At 58.0% G+C, this 19150-nt stretch overlaps 2 protein-coding genes across 2 annotated transcripts; one reads left to right on the top strand and one right to left on the bottom strand.

Moving 5' to 3' along the window:
* Positions 1–1309: 1309 nt before the first annotated feature.
* Positions 1310–5250, top strand: OAZ1 (ornithine decarboxylase antizyme 1). The gene is given in 6 exon segments (XM_063620681.1): positions 1310–1548; positions 3200–3251; positions 3253–3339; positions 3619–3791; positions 4505–4590; positions 4733–5250. Coding segments are annotated over 6 exon segments (681 nt in total). The 5' UTR covers positions 1310–1402; the 3' UTR covers positions 4870–5250.
* Positions 5251–6209: 959 nt separating this feature from the next.
* Positions 6210–13105, bottom strand: PEAK3 (PEAK family member 3). Its single transcript, XM_055250246.2, has 3 exons — positions 12893–13105; positions 10692–11221; positions 6210–8218 (listed from the first exon to the last, which is right to left on the bottom strand). Exons 1-3 carry the CDS (start codon positions 12972–12974, stop codon positions 7409–7411), a joined length of 1422 nt encoding a protein of 473 aa, XP_055106221.1. The 5' UTR covers positions 12975–13105; the 3' UTR covers positions 6210–7408.
* Positions 13106–19150: the final 6045 nt, after the last annotated feature.

Consider the following 19150-nt stretch of genomic DNA (forward strand, 5'->3'; position numbering starts at 1 on the left):
CTACACACAAGCTATGTACCCGTATGTAACTGCCAAGAGTTATATCTTTGCTTATTAAATGCAAACTGCAGGTCATACCTGAGATTTTTTTTCTGGATTTAACCAGGAGGGGAAATATTTTTGCTGGGTAAGTCCACATTTTACCTCACAGGCGAAACGGTTTACCGAACTTAACCACCAAAGAAGTCGTTTTTTCCTTGGGAGATTCACATTTTAGTTCATACATGAGATGTGTTTCTGAATTTTAACTGTCAGGAGTAGTGTTTTTCCTTAGGGTAAGTTTCAGTTTCCACAGGAAAAATCTGAATTTATCTGCAAGGAGTAAAATTTTTGCTTAAGTCCAAATTGTATACGACATATTTTACTAAATTTGAATATCTTTAACATTGGAAGTTCTTTTTTTTTAAACACTGGAAGCATTTTAAGAACTGCAAGACCAAATTAAAAAAAACAAAACCGGTAATATTATCGATGATTACCAAGTGTTACTGCAAATAATTTTGTCCTATGGGAGTATGGGCGCGGTTAGACACCCCCCCAATACCCGGGGGCCTACCCAGGGGAGGGGTCCCGCTGCGTGAAGGGACCCCCTAGGGAGGGCGACGTGGACCACGATAGACAAACGGGTACTCGAAGACCCCCGAAAATCGGCCGGGCGCGGTGGCTCACGCCTGTAATCCCAGCACTTTGGGAGGCTGAGGCGGGCGGATCACGAGGTCAGGAGATCGAGACGGTCCTGGCTAACACGGTGAAACCCCGTCTCTACTAAAAATACAAAAAATTAGCCGGGCATGGTTGCAGGCGCCTGTAGTCCCAGCTACTCGGGAGGCTGAGGCAGGAGAATGGCCTGAACCCGGGAAGTGGAGCTTGCAGTGAGCCGACATCGCACCACTGCACTGCAGCCTGGGCGACAGAGTGACTCCATCTCAAAAAAAAAAAAAAAAAAAAAAAAACGAAGACCCCCGAAAATCGGCCCCAGCGAGCCGCCCCCGCCCCGAGGCACAATTGTGGGGGCGGGGACGGCTCGGGGCGCGCGGACGGCTCGGGGCGCGCGCAGCGCGTACCCGGCGCTACGGCAGCCCCGCCCCCAGGCGCCCGCAGAAGGACGCGCAGGAGGGGGCGTGGCCCGCGGCTCACCAACCAATCTCCAGAGCGCCTCTTCCTTTCCCTTTACCTACCACCAATCAGGCTCTGGGAGGGGCGGGCGCGACTTTTTTTCCCGGCGGCCCCGCGGCTCTGCCCCTCGTGCGGCCGCGTTCCCGGCGGTGCGGGGGGCGTGGCCTGGGAGCGGCGCCTATAAAGGCGGGCGGCGGCAGCGGCGCCATTTTGCGAACGGCGAGCAGCGGCGGCGGCGCGGAGAGGCGCAGCGGAGGTTTTCCTGGTTTCGGACCCCAGCGGCCGGATGGTGAAATCCTCCCTGCAGCGGATCCTCAATAGCCACTGCTTCGCCAGAGAGAAGGAAGGGGATAAACCCAGCGCCACCATCCACGCTAGCCGCACCATGCCGCTTCTAAGCCTGCACAGCCGCGGCGGCAGCAGCAGTGAGAGGTAAGTGCCCCGCCCCCGTCCGAAGCTTCCAGAAGCGCCGGCCGCGCAGGCCTGCGGGGGGCCGTCCTCGGGGCGCCAGACAGGTCCTCGGCGCGCGAGATCCGCCCCTTTGTCAAGGCCAGAATCGCGCCGGGGACGAGGTAGGGGTAGGGCGGGCCTGGAGGTTCCCCCCGGGCTTGGCATTGCTTTCGGGGGAGTCGGGTCTGGGGGGCAAGGGTACGGAGTTGGATTTGAGGGGCGCCGTCAGGGGCGCCTGGTTTGGGGGAGGGGCATGGGTCGGAGGTCGGATTTGGGCGCAGGACGGGGAGTCTGGGGGAGGCGTGTGTCTTTTGCGGAGTTCGCGGGATGGGACTCGGCTTTGGGGGAGGGGAGAGGCTTCGAGTCGATGGTTGGATTTGGGGGGCGCAACTGGGAATTCGGTTTGGAGGAGGGGTGTGCGGTCGCGTCGGATTTGGGAGGCGCAGGATGGAGCAATCTGGTTGGGGGCGGGGTCGGCCTTGGGGGGCTGGTCCGAGGCCAGGCAGGGCCGGTGAATCTGCACTTTTCGGTCCCGGCCGTCGAGCGTGCGCTGTGGGAGCGGAGAGCGCTTCGCGGCGGACGAGCTCCCGGGAGTCCCCCTCACCTTGATGTGGCCCCTGCACGCGACCGACCTCGTGGGCCCCGTTTTTCGCCCCAGATCGAGTCGGTCTGGATGGCCCAGGACGCGCGGGGCGAGGCCGCGCACGTAGACGGCACCCAGGGCTTCTCCGCGGGGGCCGCCGGGGAGCTGAGGGTCGCGCATTCCGACAGCCTGGCAGCGCCCTGGGAAGACCCTAGCCGTCTCCCAGGACGACGCGTCCCGCTTCCGGGGGCGCGGGTGCCAGCTGCGGTTGTAGGGGAGCCCGCGGGGTCTGGGTTGTGCTTTCCCGACTGCGTCCCCCGAGGTGGGCGTCGCTCAGCCCCGCGGATCGGGAAGTTGGGTCGTGGGGTTGGCGGTGCGGCGGTTTGGGGGCCGTGCAAAATGGAGGCAACTTTGGGAGCCTGTTTACACTGCGCAGCAAATGGCTGCTGGCGCTGCCGGCTGCGCGATTGTGAAAATCTCCCCCGGGGCGCGAGGCCGCGTCTGCCTGGATGACGCAACCGGGAGGGCCCGGGCCTGGAGCGGGGGCGGGCGGCCGGGAGCCGGAGCGGGGCGCGTCCTCCGTGAGGTCAGTCTAGGCCCGCCCGGTCCTCGCGGGGACAAGCAAGGGTTCCAGATTCTGGCCGTAGTGCAGGGTGGAAAGGGGAAGCCGCGGCAAAGCTGAAAAGGGGAAGCACTGGCTGGCGTGGTGGCGGGGGGGTGGGGTCAGGGGTTGAGGCTCTGCCCCGGCGGGTCTGCGTGAGGGGAAGGGACCTCCCGTCCTGGGAGGGTTGAGCTGTCCTGGGCGGCGCCGCCCGAGGAGTCGGGGCTCAGTGACCGCGGCCCTTGTAGGTGCTTGGGGCAGGCGTTGGAGCTGCCTTCGGGAAGCTTCGAGTGTGTGGGGCCGGGTGGGCCCCAGCCTGGGCGGGGCGGCGTCGGGTCCTCTGGCCGAGGCAGGGGTTGGGGGGGTGCTGAAGGCCGCCCAGGCGCCCTGGAGGGGTCTCCGCCTGGAACCTGGCGCTGTCTCGTGACCTGCATCTTCTTCAGTTCCAGGGTCTCCCCCCGCTGCTGTAGTAACCCGGGTCCGGGGCCTCGGTGGTGCTCCTGATGCCCCTCACCCACCCCTGAAGATCCCAGGTGGGCGAGGGAATAGTCAGAGGGATCACAATCTTTCAGCTAACTTATTCTACTCCGTGAGTGTGGGGCAGGGCCTGCGGTGGGGTGGGCGGGGCCGGGCCTGCTGGGGCTGCTCTGGGGCCACAGGCACTTCTTGTGCACCTTGCTGCCCGTACCTGTGATTGAATTTAATCCTGAGAACCCTGAGTTTCATCAGAGCCGGCGCACAGTCTCCTGCAGCCCAGGCCTTGCGTGAGCTCAACACGGCCTAGGCCCAAGCCTTAGCGCTGCCGGGTTCTTGGAGTCCTGTGGGATGAGTCGGGGTTCTGAATTGGGCTGCACCGTCCCCTGGACAGGATGATCGGCTGAATGTAACAGAGGAACTAACGTCCAACGACAAGACGAGGATTCTCAACGTCCAGTCCAGGCTCACAGACGCCAAACGCATTAACTGGCGAACAGTGCTGAGTGGCGGCAGCCTCTACATCGAGATCCCGGGCGGCGCGCTGCCCGAGGGGAGCAAGGACAGGTGAGGGGCAAGGACAGGCGGGGAGTGCTTACCCAGGAGAGCAGGTGGGGGTTGCTGCCCAAGGGGTGCAGGGACAGATGAGGCAGGGCACTGCCTTCAGGCAGCACATATGGGGGCCACTATCGCTTTGTGGGTGGGGACGGGGTCCTATTTTTTTGAGATGGAGTCTTGCTCTTGTCGCCCAGTCTGGAGTGCAGTGGCATGATCTCGGCTCACTGCAACCTCTAACTTCCGGGTTCAAGCGATTCTCCTGCATCAGCCTCCCGAGTAGCTGGGCTTACAGGCGCCCGCCACCGGTGCCCAGCTAATTTTTGTGTTTTTAGTAGAGACGAGGTTTCGCTATGTTGGCCAGGCTGGTCTCGAACTCCTGACCTTGTGATCCGCCCACCTCGGCCTCCCAAAGTGCTGGGATTACAGGCGTGAGCCACCGCTCCCGGCGTAGGGTCCCTTTTTAAAAAGTGCACTCCAAATTTGTACCCTGGGATTCCACCCTCCAGGGGACGCCAGGCAGTGTCAGAGCTTTTCTGTCATGGGGCATGCACGTGGGTGGGTGCAGCGGTGCTGCTCAACACTGTGGTGTCCGGACGGCCCCACCCAGAGGACTATCTGGGTCCCAGAGGGACCCTGGAGTAGAGCGGGCCTCAGGGTAGCTGCTAAGGCCCAGGAGGTAGGCGGGCGGGTCGGGCCAGCCAAGACGCTGACACGCGCTGCAGCTTTGCAGTTCTCCTGGAGTTCGCTGAGGAGCAGCTGCGAGCCGACCATGTCTTCATTTGCTTCCACAAGAACCGGGAGGACAGAGGTAGGTGACCCGCATTGCCTGCAACAGGGTTCGTGGAGGTGCCTGCCCCGCCCCTTCATTCTCAGCCCGCAGGCGGGAGTGGGGAGTGCGGGCGGGGGCTTCTGGTCGGCGGGGGTTCTGATGGCTTCTCCCCACCCCGCAGCCGCCTTGCTCCGAACCTTCAGCTTTTTGGGCTTTGAGATTGTGAGACCGGGGCATCCCCTTGTCCCCAAGAGACCCGACGCTTGCTTCATGGCCTACACATTCGAGAGAGAGTCTTCGGGAGAGGAGGAGGAGTAGGGCCGCCTCGGGGCTGGGCATCTGGCCCCTGGGGCCACCCGTTGTTAGCCGAGTTGATGGGAACCGTAGACTCGCTCATCTCGCCTGGGTTTGTCCGCATGTTGTAATTGTGCAAATAAATGCTCACTCCAAATTAGCGGTATATTTCTTGAAGTTTAATATTGTGTTTGTGATACTGAAGTATTTGCTTTAATTCTAAATAAAAATTTATATTTTACTTTTTTATTGCTGGTTTAAGATGATTCAGATTATCCTTGTACTTTGAGGAGAAGTTTCTTATTTGGAGTCTTGGAAACAGTCTTAGTCTTTTAACTTGGAAAGATGAGGTATTAATAATCCCTTCCATTGCTCTCCAAAAGCCAATAAAGTGATTACACCCGATGCACCTGGCTCCGTGGTGGTGACGCTGGGGACTGGTGGGAGGAGTGCCTGGGTGGGACCACAGAGGGCCTTGGGTGAAGGGGTCGCAGAGGACTTGTCGCCCAGGCAGCTGCGGGACCCCTCCCACGGAGGAGACCCCCTGGGCTGGGAGGCCGGGCCCTCAGCTTGGCGCCAGCCTTGCCGCTGCTCGCTTGAAGCCCCTCCCTACTTCGCGTCCCCTTCCGCCCCAGCCTGGGCCTGCGCATGGGAATGTCTGTTCTCCCAACTCCTTTGGGTTCGCCGTGTTACTGGCCGCCCCTAGGGACCTGTAGCGCCGTTCAGGGCAGCAGCACTTCCGGCGGTGTCGTGGCCTGGAGCGCTTCCGGGTCTGCAACCCAGCCGTCTGCGCGGCCGCAGCGCCACCTGCCGGCCGCATCGGAGAGCACCACCCGGAAATTCAGGGCCAGGTCTGGCCGGGAAACTGGCTGGAAAGAGGAGGAAAGGAGGAACTCGAAAAGATTGTAGACTTGGCGAGCAGGGGCGGGGGGATATTCAGCCGTCTGAGCGATGGTGGGGTCGGCTGGGGGGATAGACCTGGACACACATACTCCCAGCTCATTTGGGCAGCGCAAATGCAGAGAAGGGGCATTAGAGCTGAGGCCTTGAAGGTGAATAGAAGTCTGAAGCAGAGTACAGGGGAGTGTTTCTGGTGTAAAAAACAACTTGGGCAAAGGCGTGGAGGCCGGAAAGTAACCTCCAGGGATGAACTACATGGGGTTGGAGACTCAGACTTTGGAAGAGCCTTGTATGTATTCTGAGGCACTGGGGAGCCATGGGAGGTGTTTGAGCTGGAGAGGGACCTCATATCTGGGGTTGGGAAGATCCTCCCAGGACTGCCAGGGGGAATGGAATGGAGGGGCACTCAGTCTCCAGGAAGGAGGCCACAGGCAAGGGCAGTGCAGTGTGTCAGAGGCATAAAGGAAGACCATTCCCCTCCAGTGAGTCTCCTCTGTGCCTGTTTATTCCATCGTCTTGTGGTATTGAGCACCTGCTGTGTGCCAAGCCTGGCCATTGCCCCCAGGGAACTCACAGCCTTGCCGACAGTAACAGAGGAATAAATGCTCCTGGGAGTGGGCGGAGAACGCAGGGTAAGGAGCTGGCCATGGCCCAGAGTGGGCATCTTTATTTGTTTACAGAAAGTGGAACTGTAGCCGAGTGTGGTGGCTCACGCCTGTAATCCCAGCACTTTGGGAGGCCGAGGCGGACGGATCACGAGGTCAGGAATCGAGACCATCCTGGCTAACACGGTGAAACCCTGTCTCTACTAAAAATACAAAAAAACTAAAAATACAAAAAATTAGCCGGGCGTGGTGGCGGGTGCCTATAGTCCCAGCTACTCGGGAGGCTGAGGCAGGAGAATGGCGTGAACCCGGGAGGCGGAGCTTGCAGTGAGCCGAGATCGGTCTCAAAAAAAAAAAAAAAGAACTGAAACAGTATGGCCGAGGGAACAGCCTACACAAATGTTTGGGGGCGCGAAAGAAGTTAGTGTGTCACGGAGAACAGGGAGGGAGGCAGGGTGGGCGCAGAGGGATTGGGGGAAGGTGGCAGCGAACCGCGGGGACTGTTTTAGGGACGGTGAGTCCAGACCCCGCTGAGATGAGCTGGGTGTCTAAGGTCCCAGGGAGCCTTCCCTTCCCGTGACACCACCAAGCAATTCTCCACCAGGGACAGGGACATTCACATGCCCAAAATCACGGGCCATCTTCAGCACAAGGGGGTGCTCCAGGGCCAGGAATGCCTCTGGTCCCAGCATTGGCCTCTCACAGAGACAGTGACAGAACCCACGCGGAAGAGCGCCCTGGCCGCTGGGGAAGGCAGAACACAGAGAGGCATTGATCAGCGGGAAGTGGCGTGGGGGCCCTGGCTTCAGAGAGCTGCTGCCCAACACAGGAGGCGCTGGCCAGCCCCCAGCCCTGGAGGGGCAGCTGCACTCCTGGGAAGCCCTTGACCCACATCCTCAGCACGGGAGGGGAGGCTCTGCAGGGGGGCACTGCTCTCTCTGCTGCGCCCCTGGACTCTGCAGGAAGAGGGTGTCTTGGCTGTCATGGAGAGGCTGACCTCAGCCCCAGCCCTGCCTCCCGGGCAGGCCTGGACCAGGTGTGTTCGCCCTGGGTTGGGGTCAGTCCCACAGCAGCGCCAGGGCCTGGCCTATCGAGGACTCGGTGGCTTCAGCCAGGTATTCGCAACACAGCCAGTCCTCGAGGCTGGGAGCTTCCCCACCTGCGGCCCGCTCTGCCAGGCGCAGGACCAGCAGCCCACGGCGCACGCGCAGCCAGGGCCCGAGCGCTCGGAGCCAGGGACCAAGCGGTGCTCCGCGACCGCGCGGCTCAGGCCCGGGCCCCCAGAGCAGCGCCTGCAGCGCGCCCCGCGTCCGGGACGCCGAGGGCCGCAAGCGGGTCAACTGTGCTGCCAGGAGCTCCAGGCCCGCGGCCAAAGGCGTGGTCGAGGGTGCAGCAAGGCTGAGCAGCGCTCGGAGGAGGCTGCCCAGCTGCGGCGCGTGGGGGCCCGGGGAGCCCGGGGGTCCAGGGGGCTGCAGACAGACGCGGCCAAAGTCAGCGAGGAGCAGGCGTGGGGGCCCCGTCGCCGCACAGCCCCGAGGTGCTGCCAGCAGCAAGTTCTCTGGCCGCAACTCGACCAGGGCCGCGCCCCACGCCTCCAGGAACTCCAGGGCCGCGCTCAGCTGCAGCAGCAGCAGGGCCACGGCCCACACGAACTCCTCCGGCGGCTGCGTGCAGGCCTCCGCCAGCCACTGCGCCACCGTGCGCTCCGGCACCTCGGCTGCCAGCGCCACTGCGCCTCTCCAGGGCGCCCCGGGCAGTGTGCCTTCAGGCACCAGGCCACACAGCCCCTGCAGATTGAAGTGTGGAGACAGGGAGGCCTGCAGCTCCAGGCCCCACGGGTGGGGCACGTCCACCCCGGGCTTGGGCACCTGCAAGGCAGAGGGGGTTTCAGGGCCTGGATCACTGGGTCCCCCACCAGCACCGCCTGCCCCAGTGCTACCTGCCCCAAAGCCTCCCCCGCACACCCCCAAACTGCTCCCACTACGGCTGGGGGCTGCCTGCCTCCCTCCAGCTGCAGGAGATCAGTGTTAATTTGGAAGTTAGTCACCAGTAAGGACTTTCGGGAAAATTAAGCCAGGGAAGAAGATTGGTGGCAGAGTGTCCCTGGGCAATGAGTTCGAAAGCAGATTCCTGGGCCGGGCACGGTGGCTCACGCCTGTAATCCCAGCACTTTGGGAGGCAGGGGGATCACTGAGGTCAGGAGTTCGAGACCAGCCTGGCCAACACAGGGAAAGCTCATCTTTACTAAAAAATACAAAACTAGCTGGGCGTGGTGGCGCGCCTGTAATCCCAGCAACTTCGGAGGCTGAGGTGAGAGAATCGCTTGAACCCGGGAGGCAGAGGTTGCAGTGAGCCGAGAACGCGCCACTGCACTCCAGCCTGGGCAACAGAGTGAGACTCTGTCTCAAAAACAAAACAAAACAAAAAACACAAAAGCAGATCCCCGGCCAGAGAGGTGTGGGAGGGGTTTTGACAAGGGCTCCAAGGCCATACCCATGGCCCCACACTTTAGAAACATGGTTTCCTGGGTTAACTGCGTTGATTCACGTGTTAGTTGCAAAATAAACAAGTCTAATATGGTCTGGGCCTGTGTCCCCACCAAATCTCGTGGCCAATTGTAATCCCCAGTGTTGGAGGTGGGGTCTGGCGGGAGGTGCCTGGATCTTGGGGGTGGTTTATCATGAATGGCTCAGCACCATCCCCCTTGGCACTGTCGTTGGGATAACGAGTGAGTTCTCGTGAGATCTGGCTGTGTAAAGGTGAGTGGCACCTCCTCCCTCCCTTCCTCCTGCTCACACCATGTGCCATGCCTGCTGCTGCTTCGCCTTCCACTATGACTGGAAGCTTCCTGAGGCCTCCCCAGAAGCAGAAGCCACCAGAACCATGAGCCAATTAAGGCTCTTTTCTCTATAAATTACCCAGTCTCCAGTATTCCTTTTTCTCTTTCTTTCTTTCTTTCTTTTCTTTTCTTTCTTTCTTTCTTTCTTTCTTTCTTTCTTTCTTTCTTTCTTTCTCTTTCTTTCTTTCTTTCTTTCTTTCTTTCTTTCTCTTTCTTTCTTTTCCTTCCTTCCTTCCTTCCTTCCTTCCTTCCTTCCTTTTTCTTTCTTTCTTTCTTTCTTTCTTTCTTTCTTTCTTTCTCTTTCTTTCTTTCTTTTCCTTCCTTCCTTCCTTCCTTCCTTCCTTCCTTCCTTTCTCTTTCTTTCTTTCTTTCTTTCTTTCTTTCTCTTTCTTTCTTTCTCTTCCTTCCTTCCTTCCTTCCTTCCTTTCTTTCTTTCTTTCTTTCTTTCTTTCTTTCTTTCTTTCTTTCTTTCTTTCTTCTTTTTCTTTCTTTCTGACAGAGTCTCACTCTGTCACCCAGGCTGGAGTGCAATAGCCCAATTTTCGAATCTCAGCTCACTGCAACCTCCGCCTCCTGGGTTCAAGTGATTCTCCTGCCTCAGCCTCCAAGTAGCCAGGACTACAGGTGTGCACCACCACGCCCGGCTAATTTTTGTATTTTTAGTAGAGACGCAGTTTCACTATGTTGGCCAGGCTGGTCTCCAACTCCTGACCTCATGATCTGCCGGCCTTGGCCTCCCAAAGTGCTGAGATTACAGGTGTGAGCCACTCTGCTGCCCAGCCTTTTTTTTTTTTTTTTTTTTTGAGACGGAGTCTCACTCTGTCGCCCAGGCTGGAGTGCAGTGGCACGTTCTCGGCTCACTGCAAGCTCTGCCCCCTGGGTTCATGCCATTCTCCCGCTTCAGCCTCCCGAGTAGCTGGGACTACAGGTACCTGCCACCATGCCCGGCTAATTTCTTGTGTTTTTAGTAGAAACGAGGTTTCACTGTGTTAGCCAGGATGGTCTCGATCTCCTGACCTCGTGATCCGCCTGCCTTGGCCTCCCAAAGTGCTGGGATTACACGCGCGAGCCACGGCACCTGGCCTTTTTTTTTTTTTTCAGACGGAGTCTCATTCTGTCACCCAGGCTGGAGTGCAATGGCCCAATCTTGGCTCACTGCAACCTCCGCCTCCCGGGTTCAAGCAATTCTTCTGCCTCAGTCTCCCAAGTAGCTGGGTTTACAGGTGCCCACCACCACGCCTAACTAATTTTTGTATTTTTAGTAGAGACTGGGTTTCGCCATGTTGGCCAGGCTGGTCTTGAACTCCTGACCTCAGGTGATCTGCCCGCCTTGGCCTCCCAAAGTGCTGGGATGACGGGCGGGAGCCACCGCGCCGGCTCCAGTGTTTCCTTACAGCAGTGTGAGAACTGACTCACAGAAAGGCCAAGCGAAACAAGCCCTGGGTTATGCCTAAGATGGGACACTGGGGACACCTCAGAGAGGGTGGGGCCGTGGGGCTCACCTTGGCGACCAGGATGTGCCAGGCATCCTCGTGCACGCGCACCACGCGGTAGTACAGGGCGTCCCCACTCTCTGCGCAGGGTGAGCTGTCTAGGAGGCGGAAGCCGTGGCCGGGGCAGCAGGGCCCGGGGTGGCCCCCCATGAGCCGGGCACGGAGCTGGGCATAGATGGCTCGGAGGCCCTGCAGCTGCCGCGCAGCCAGTGCAGCGTGCACAGCCTCCGGGCTGTGCAGATCGCGGAGGGAGAGGCCCAGTGGGGCCTCAGCCAGGCCAAAGGTCAGCTCTGCAGGGAGACAGGCTGGTCCCACTGCAGCCTGGCTCTCGTCCACACTGTGGGACCCCAGAAAGGGCCCCTGAGGCGGCTGTACTTGGATGGAGCTGGGATGGAGGGTCCTGCGGGTGGGCAGTGACTGGGTCCGGGTTAGGATCTTCTTGGGCAGGGGTGGGGGCAGGGGCTGTGGGTCGGTGGAGAGGGACCCAGGGGTCCGGGGGCGGCAGGCCTTGGAGGGCAGCAGGTGGGCACGAATCTCACCTGCAGGGGGAGACAGTGGGGAGGGTTGAGGACAGGCGGAGTGGGAAGGGGACACGTGACTCCACCTCTCAGCCTCGGTTTCCCCATCTCTAACATGGAAGTAATGAGGCTGGGCGCCGGTGGCTCCTGCTTGTAATCCCAGCACTTAGGAAGGTGGAAGCCGAGGCAGGAGGATCACTGGAACCTAGGGTTTGAGACCAGCCTGGGCAACATAGTGAGACTCCATCTCTGCAAAAATTTTTTAAAAATTTGCTGGATGCGGCCATGCGCAATGGCCCACGCCTGTAATCCCAGCACTTTGGGAGGCCGAAGCAGGCGAATCACGAAGTCAGGAGATCGAGACCATCCTGGCTAACACGGTGAAACCCCGTCTTTACTAAAAATACAAAAAATTAGCCAGGCGTGGTGGTGGGCGCCTGTAGTCCCAGCTACTCGGGAGGCTGAGGCAGGAAAATGGTGTGAACCTGGGAAGTGGAGCTTGCAGTGAGCCGAGATTGTGCCACTGCACTCCAGTCTGGGCGACAGAGCTTACAGAAGGGGAAACTGAGGCTCATAGAAGGATGGATCAGTTTTAGAGAGTGGTGCCACCCAGCACTCAGCGACTCCTACTTACCTCCGTGGCTTTGTGCAAGTGTTTGTTTTTTTTTTTTTTTTTTTTTTTTTTTGAAGTCTTGCTCTGTCGCCCAGCCTGGAGTGCAGTGGCACAATCTTGGCTCACTGCAACCTCTGCCTCCTAGGTTCAAGCGATTCTCCCACCTCAGCCTCCCAAGTAGCTGGGACTACAGGCGCCCACCACTATGCCCACCTAATTTTTGTATTTTTAGTAGAGATGGGGTTTCACCATGTTAGCCAGGCTGGTTTCAAACTCCTGACCTCAGGTGATCCGCCTGACTCGGCCTCCCAAAGTGCTGGGATTACAGGCTTGAACCATTGCACCTGGCCTTTTTTTTTTTTTTTTTTTGAGATGGAGTCTCCCTCTGTCACCCAGGCTGGCAGGTTGGAGTGCAGTGGCTCAGTCTTGGCTCACTGAAACCTCTGCCTCCCAGGTTCAAACTATTCTCCTGCCTCAGCCTCCCGAGTAGCTGGAATTACAGGCATGCGCCACCATGTCTGGCTAATTTTTGTATTTTTAGCAGAGACCGGGTTTGCCATGTTGGCCAGGCTGGTCTTGAACTCCTGGCCTCAAGTGATCCTCCTCCTTGGCCTCCCAAAGTGCTGGGATTAAAGGGTGGGATTACAGGCATGAGTTACCGTGCCCAGCCTCTCTCTGTTTTTAATGGTATATATTTTTTTCTATTTCATGGCTCACTGCAGCCTAGACCTCCCGGGCTCAAGGGATCCTCCCGCCTCAGCCTCTTGAGCAGCTGGGACTGCAGGCTCTTGACACGATGTCCATCTCTCTTTTTTTTTTTTTTTTTTGTAGAGATGGGGGGCGGGTCTCATTATGTTGCCCAGGCTGGTCTTGAACTCCTGTCCTCAAGGGATCCACCTGCCTCGGCCTCCCAAGGTGCTGGGATTACAGGAGTGAGCCACCACGCCCCGCCCACCAACCCACAGGTTATTTTTCAGCCCTCGCCCACTCCAGGCCTTCCTGAGGTCACTCATTTTACCAGCTGCTGCTGTTCGCTCCCTGTGCCCCCCCAGCCCAGGGCTCCCTGGGGAGCGGCTCACCAAGGTTGCTATACGTGGGCTGAGTCGACCAGGTGGGGTCGTCGGGCTCGGGGGGCTCTGTGGGGGCCTCCGGGCTGCTCATGTTGCTGGGGGAAGGTCAGACAGGGGGCGTGTGTGCGGTGACCGTGTGCACGCACAGGGCGACATGGGGAGGGGTCCGTGAGTGCTGGGGCCTGGGAAACTGTGGAGGCCCCCTGCTCCAGGGCCCTTGGTGAGAACAGGGGCACCCACACTCCACTCCCTTGTCCAGTTTTGACCCTGCTGTGTGATCCCGAGTGGGTTTCCTGCCCTCTCTGGGCCCCTGCTGTGGGATCCCGAGTGGGTTTCCTGCCCTCTCTGGGCCCACTTCCTCAATCATGAGGCAGGTCTGTCACCCATCAATTTCACCCCCCTCTGCACATTTGGGATGGGGACAGAATGTTCAGCCTGAGGACAGGTCTTTGGGGGTCAGTTGCGGGGGAGACAGTGTCCAGGGAGCCAGGGATCCACGCTCAGCCCTCATCCCCGAGGGCTCAGCCGTGCGTTGCTGCCGGCAGCCGGGCCTCGACCCACCCCCGCCCAGATCCCAACCTCAAGAAGTGGCCGCTTCTGTCCAGCTTCCCTCTCCAGGAGCCCCCTACCTTCAAGACTGGCGTGCCCTCTGGGGGAGGAGGGGTCCGTGGGGACAAACTCCCAATGGCCACAGCCCCTGGCCTCGCAGGAGGGGTCTGACCTAGCGCCGGCAGCTGACAGGAAAACGTCCGGCCAACTGTCAGACCGCAGCCAGGGGTGGGGCGGGGGCATTTCTGCAACACTTCCCCACCAACCGAGGCCGCCCCCTGCCCTGCCCGCCCTCAGAGGACAGGACATAACCGGGAACAGCATCCCGGGCGGAGGGAACAGCCCGGACGGGGACCAGGAGGTGGGATCTGAAAGTCAATAGCACCAGGGCTGACAGCCAGGTGGGGGCAGCAGAAGGTCCCCCACAGCCTCAGAGGCCAGGCTGGGGTGGGGGGCAGTGGGGAGCCCTGTGAGATGGGGAGAGGCGCAGAGCTGGCCCACCCTAGGGGAGGGCACAGAACGCGGTGGCGGCTGTCCCTGGAGAAGGTGCAAGTGGGGTCTGTGGGTTTCACTTCCCCAGGAACCACCTCCCCTCCTGCGGCAGCATCTGAGGAGCCCCCAGCGGCCCCCTGCCCGATCCCAGGGCCCCCGAATGTGGAGTGTGGGCGAGGACCCTCCCGGCTCTGCCACGCCTCGCCGTGTGACTGCGGGCAAATCCCCACTCCTCTCCGTGCTCCCGAGAAGAAAGAAAAGTGTCTCCCACATCCCGCCTGGTAACAGCCACGCCTGCTGGATTTTTCTTTGAAAAAATGGAATCGGCTCACTTTCCCCCTTCCCCCTTCCTCACTGCCTGGATGCATTTATTTAGAAAAGACGTTTTAGATAAAATCACCATAAATGGAAAAATCAAGAATGGAAAAAACCCAAGGAAAAGCAGACGCGGGGTGAAATTCCAGCTGCAGTGCGTGCCTGTCAAAACTGTCTTTTTTTTTTTTTTGAGACAGGGTCTCACACTGTTGCCCAGGCTGTAGCGCAGTGGTGCAATCCCAGCTCGCTGCAGCCTGGAACGAGCTCCTGGGGCGATCCTCCCGCTCGGCCTCCCAAAGTGCTAGAATCACAGGTGTGAGCCACCCTGCCCAGCCTCAAAGATGTTCTTACAGCAAGATTGAGTGTGTTTTATGTGGGATCCCCCATCCCGTTTCCCTTAGGGAAAATGGGCCCAGAAAGAGTAGGGGCTCCATGCAGGGTCACACAGCAGCTCGAGGCTGGGAGCAGAGGTCCACAGAGCCACTGCTGAGTCTCCCTGGCATCCCCCAGTCCCCTGAGAAGCGGCAGGAGGGGAAGGAGACTACCTTTTCTTATAAACTTCCTTTGAGTGGGTCCCATGCCACACTTTTTTTCCTTTGAGGCAGGGTCTAGCTCCGTCACCCAGGCTGGAGGGCAGTGGTGTGATCATAGCTCACTGCAGCCTCCGCCTCCTGGGCTCAAGTGATTCTCCCACCTCAGCCTCCTGAGTAGCTGGGACCACTGGTGTGCACCACCATGCCTGGTTAATTTTTATTTTATTTATGTACTTTTTTGAGATGAAGTCTCACTCTGTCGCCCAGGCTGGAGTGCAGTGGCGCAATCTTGGCTGACTGCAACCTCCACCTCCCGGGTTCAAGTAATTCTCCTGCCCCAGGCTCCCAAGTAGCTGGTACTACAGGTGCCCACCACCACACCTGGCTAATTTTTGTATTATTATTTTTTTTTTAGTAGAGTTGGGGTTTCACCATGTTGGCCAGGCTGGTCTCGAACTGCTGACCTCAGGTGACCTGCCCGCCTCAGCCTCCCCAAGTGCTGGAATTACAGGCGTGAGCCACTGCGCCCAGCCAGGGCACAGAGTTTTAAATGATGCAAAGGCTGGGCACATGCCTGTAATCCCAGCACTTTGAGAGGCTGAGGTGGGCGGATCACTTGAGCCCAGGAGTTCAGTACCATCCTGGGCAACACAGTGAGACCCCATCTCTACAAAAAATAAAACATGAGCCTGGCACAGTGGCGTGTGCCTGTGGTCCCAGCTACTCAGAAGGCTGAGGTGGGGGGATTGCTTGAGTCCAGGAGGGCGAGGCTGCAGTGAGCTATGATCATAACACTGAACTCCAGCCTGGGCAACAGAGTGAGACCCTATCACAAAAATAAATCATAAGAAACAATAAAACAATGCAAAAACAGACAAACATGCACCTCAGTAATCAAGATAAACATCATTTTAATGAATGTTTCACAAAACCTAACCGGCAAACTAGGGGCCGATCCTGTGTTTTTGTCAATACAGTTTTATTGGAACCAGGGTGGAGGAGCAGGGTAAGGCAAAGAGAAGCAAGGCTGAGCAAGTGCAGATCAGATCCTGTATTTAAAATGTTGATAGGCCAGGTGTGGTGGCTCATGCCTGTAATCCCAGCCTTTTGGGAGGCTGAGGCTGGTGGATCACTTGAGGTCAGGAGTTCGAGACCAGCCTGGCCAACATGGTGAATGAAACCCCATCTCTACTAAAAATACAAAAAATAAAAATAAAAAAATTAGTCGGGCATGGAGGTGGGTGCCTGTAATCCCAACTACTATGGAGGCTGAGGCAGGAGAATCACTTGAACCCGGGAGGCGGAGGTTGCAGTGAGCTGAGACTGCACCGCTGCACTCCAGCGTGGGTGACAGAACAAGACTCCGTTTAAAAAAAAAAAAGGCGGGGCGTAGTGGCTCACGCCTGTAATCCCAGCACTTTGGGAGGCCGAGGCAGGCAGATCACCTGAGGTCGGGAGATCGAGACCATCCTAGCCAAGATGGTGAAACCCCGTCTCTACTAAAAATACAAAATTAGCCAGGCATGGTAGCCTGTGCCTGTAATCTCAGCTACTCGGGAGGCTGAGGCAGGAGAATCGCTTGAACCCGGGAGGCAGAGGTTGCAGTGAGCCAAGATCGTGCCACTGCACTCCAGCCTGGGCGAAACTCTGTCTCAAAAAAAAAAAAAAAATGTTGATAGTGTGGTGTGGCCTCTGGATCAGGCCCCTCCAGATCCTACAGCTGTCCTTTCATTTGAGAAGCCCTTATTGAGCCATGGGAGCTGGGACCACATTTTCTCTGGATCCCCAGCATCACCCAGCACAGGGCAGGGATGCTGTATGCTGATGGATTTTACATGACATTGGCCTTTTGGAGAAAAATGCCCGTGTTTTGTTTGTTTGAGACAGGGTCTCACTCTGTCGCCAGGCTGGAGTTCAGTGGTGCAATCTCAGCTCACTGCAACCTCTGCCTCCCTGGTTCAAGCAATTCTCCTGCCTCAGCCTCCTGAGTAGCTGGGATTACAGGTGCCCGCCACCATGCCCAGGTCACTTTTGTATTTTTAGTAGAGATGGGCTTTCACCATGTGGGTCAGGCTGGTCTCGAACTCCTGATCTTAAGTGATCCTCGCACCTCGGCCTCCCAAAGTGCTGGGATTACAGGCAGGAGCCACCGCGCCTGCCCCTCTGTGCTTTTTTTTTTTTTTCTTTTTTTTTTTTTGAGATGGAGTCTTGCTCTGCCGCCCAGGCTGGAATGTGTTGGCGCGATCTCGGCTCACTGCAAGCTCCGCCTCCCGGGTTCACGCCATTCTCCTGCCTCAGCCTCCAGAGCAGCTGGGACTACAGGCGCCCGCCACCACGTCCAGCTATTTTTTGTATTTTTAGTAGAGACGGGGTTTCACCGTGTTAGCCAGGATGGTCTCGATCTCCTGATCTCGTGATCTGCCTGCCTCGGCCTCCCAAAGTGCTGGGATTACAGGCGTGAGCCACCGCGCCCGGCCTGTTTTTTTTTTTTTTTTTTAGTAAGCAGAATAACAGCCTCAAAAGGCTCCTGTGTCCTTTTCTCTGGAATCTGACGAGGCAGGTGTCTGGGGAGGGGGATCAAGATCGCAGATGGAATTGGGATTTTCATCAGCTGCCCTTTCATCAGGTAGGGAGATCTTCATTTTTGGGAGGCCTGATGTCCACACATGGGTCCTTGTAAGGAGGAATGCAGGAGGCTCAGGATTAGAGAAGGAGATACGATGACTGAAACAGAGGTCAGAATGATGCGGCCACGAGCCCACGGATGCGGCGGCTCTAGAGCCAGAAAAGGCAGAGAGTAGATTCTCCCCTGGAGCTTCCGGAGGAGCCAGACCTGCTGACTGAGTTTCGACTTTGCGGCTCCAGAAGTGTCAGATAATAATTTTTTTTTTTTTTTTTGAGATGGAGTCTCGCTCTGTCGCCCAGGCTGGAGTGCAGTGGCGCAATCTTGGCTCACTGCAAGCTCCGCCTCCCGGGTAAACGCCATTCTCCTGCCTCGGCCTCTCCGAGTAGCTGGGACTACAGGCGCCCGCCACAACGGCCGGCTAATTTTTTGTATTTCTAGTAGAGACGGGGTTTCACCGTGGTCTCGATCTCCTGACCTCGTGATCCGCCCGCCTCGGCCTCCCAAAGTGCTGGGATTACAAGCGTGAGCCACTGCGCCCAGCCCAGATAATAATTTTAAGTTGTTTTAAGCCACTAGGTTTGTGGCCATTTGTAACTGCAGTGGTAGGAAAGTCATGCGGTTTTTATCCTGCGTCCCGCAGGACTATTGCAGGATTATTATTATTATTATTTGAGGTAGTTTCACTCTTGTTGCTTAGGCTGGAATGCAGTGGCGCGATCTTGCCTCACTGCAATCTCCGCCTCCTGGAATCAGCACGAATCCTCCTGGATTCGTGGCTGCCACCACGCCTGGCAAATTTTTGTATTTTTCATAAAGATGGGGTTTCGCCATGTCGGCCAGGCTGGTCTTGAACTCCTGACCACAGGTGATCCACCCGCCTCGGCCTCCCAAAGTTCTGGGATTACAGACGTGAGCCACCATGCCCAGCCTATTGCAGGACTATTATCTTCCAAATTACAGACAAACAAACCGAGGCACAGAGAGGGGCGGTGACTTGCCCCAGGCCACACAGCAATGGAAGCCGGAAACCTGAGCCTCCAGCTTCCCTTGGCCCCACGAGCAAAAGCTCACGTGTGGGAATCGTGCCTCTGTCTTGCGGAGGAAAACGGGAGGGAAGTTCATATGCAGGGCTCAGGAATCACCTGGAAAAGATGCCGGCTTATCGCTTCTCGGCCTTTTGGCTAAGATCAAGTGTAAAGATGCCGGCTTGTGGGGGGATGTGGGAGAGAGAGGGACACCCCAAACGCGTGTCCATGTCCAGAAGATGGAGGTGAGAGACCCACGAGGGTGCAGGCGTGTGCTGGGGCACCCCCAGTGCTGTCCTAGCTCCGTCTGGGAGGGGAAGTCAAGGCAGTCTTGGTCAGAAGCCACCCAGACATGGGGCTTGAGGATGGTTTGGTCCAGTTCTGGTTTTAGGGGTCCCCTCTTGGGTTTCCAGCCACCAAGGAGATGGGTGTTACTTTAGACGGGTCTTGGCTGCCTGAGCAGGGAGGGCTTCTCAGCTGGGGTCTGCCCTTCCCCCAGTGCACCCCACAAATGAGACAGGATTCATGGAAACCTTGGAGGTTGCACCTGGTTCACGTCAGGCACTCAGAGCATTGCACAGGGAACGGGCGGCTCTCCTGGTTGGGGACACTGAGGCCTATAGGACAATAGTTTCACCTGCCTTTGCTGCAGGAGAGAACGGGAAATCAGTCCCCACGGGAGAGTCCCACAGCCTAGAGCCACCCTCACCCTCCAGCTGCCTTGAAA

Source organism: Symphalangus syndactylus, chromosome 17 (assembly GCF_028878055.3).
Source record: "Symphalangus syndactylus isolate Jambi chromosome 17, NHGRI_mSymSyn1-v2.1_pri, whole genome shotgun sequence".
NCBI lineage: Eukaryota > Metazoa > Chordata > Mammalia > Primates > Hylobatidae > Symphalangus > Symphalangus syndactylus.

Bases quoted from the DNA above. Each gene is read 5' to 3' on its own strand.
- PEAK3 (XM_055250246.2), bottom strand. From the start codon at position 12,974: ATGAGCAGCCCGGAGGCCCCCACAGAGCCCCCCGAGCCCGACGACCCC. The intron at 11,222-12,892 runs GTGAGCCGCTCC...CTCCCCCTGCAG, and splicing joins GCCCACGTATAGCAACCTTG to GTGAGATTCGTGCCCACCTG. The intron at 8,219-10,691 runs GTGAGCCCCACG...TCTGCCTTGCAG, and splicing joins GGCACATCCTGGTCGCCAAG to GTGCCCAAGCCCGGGGTGGA.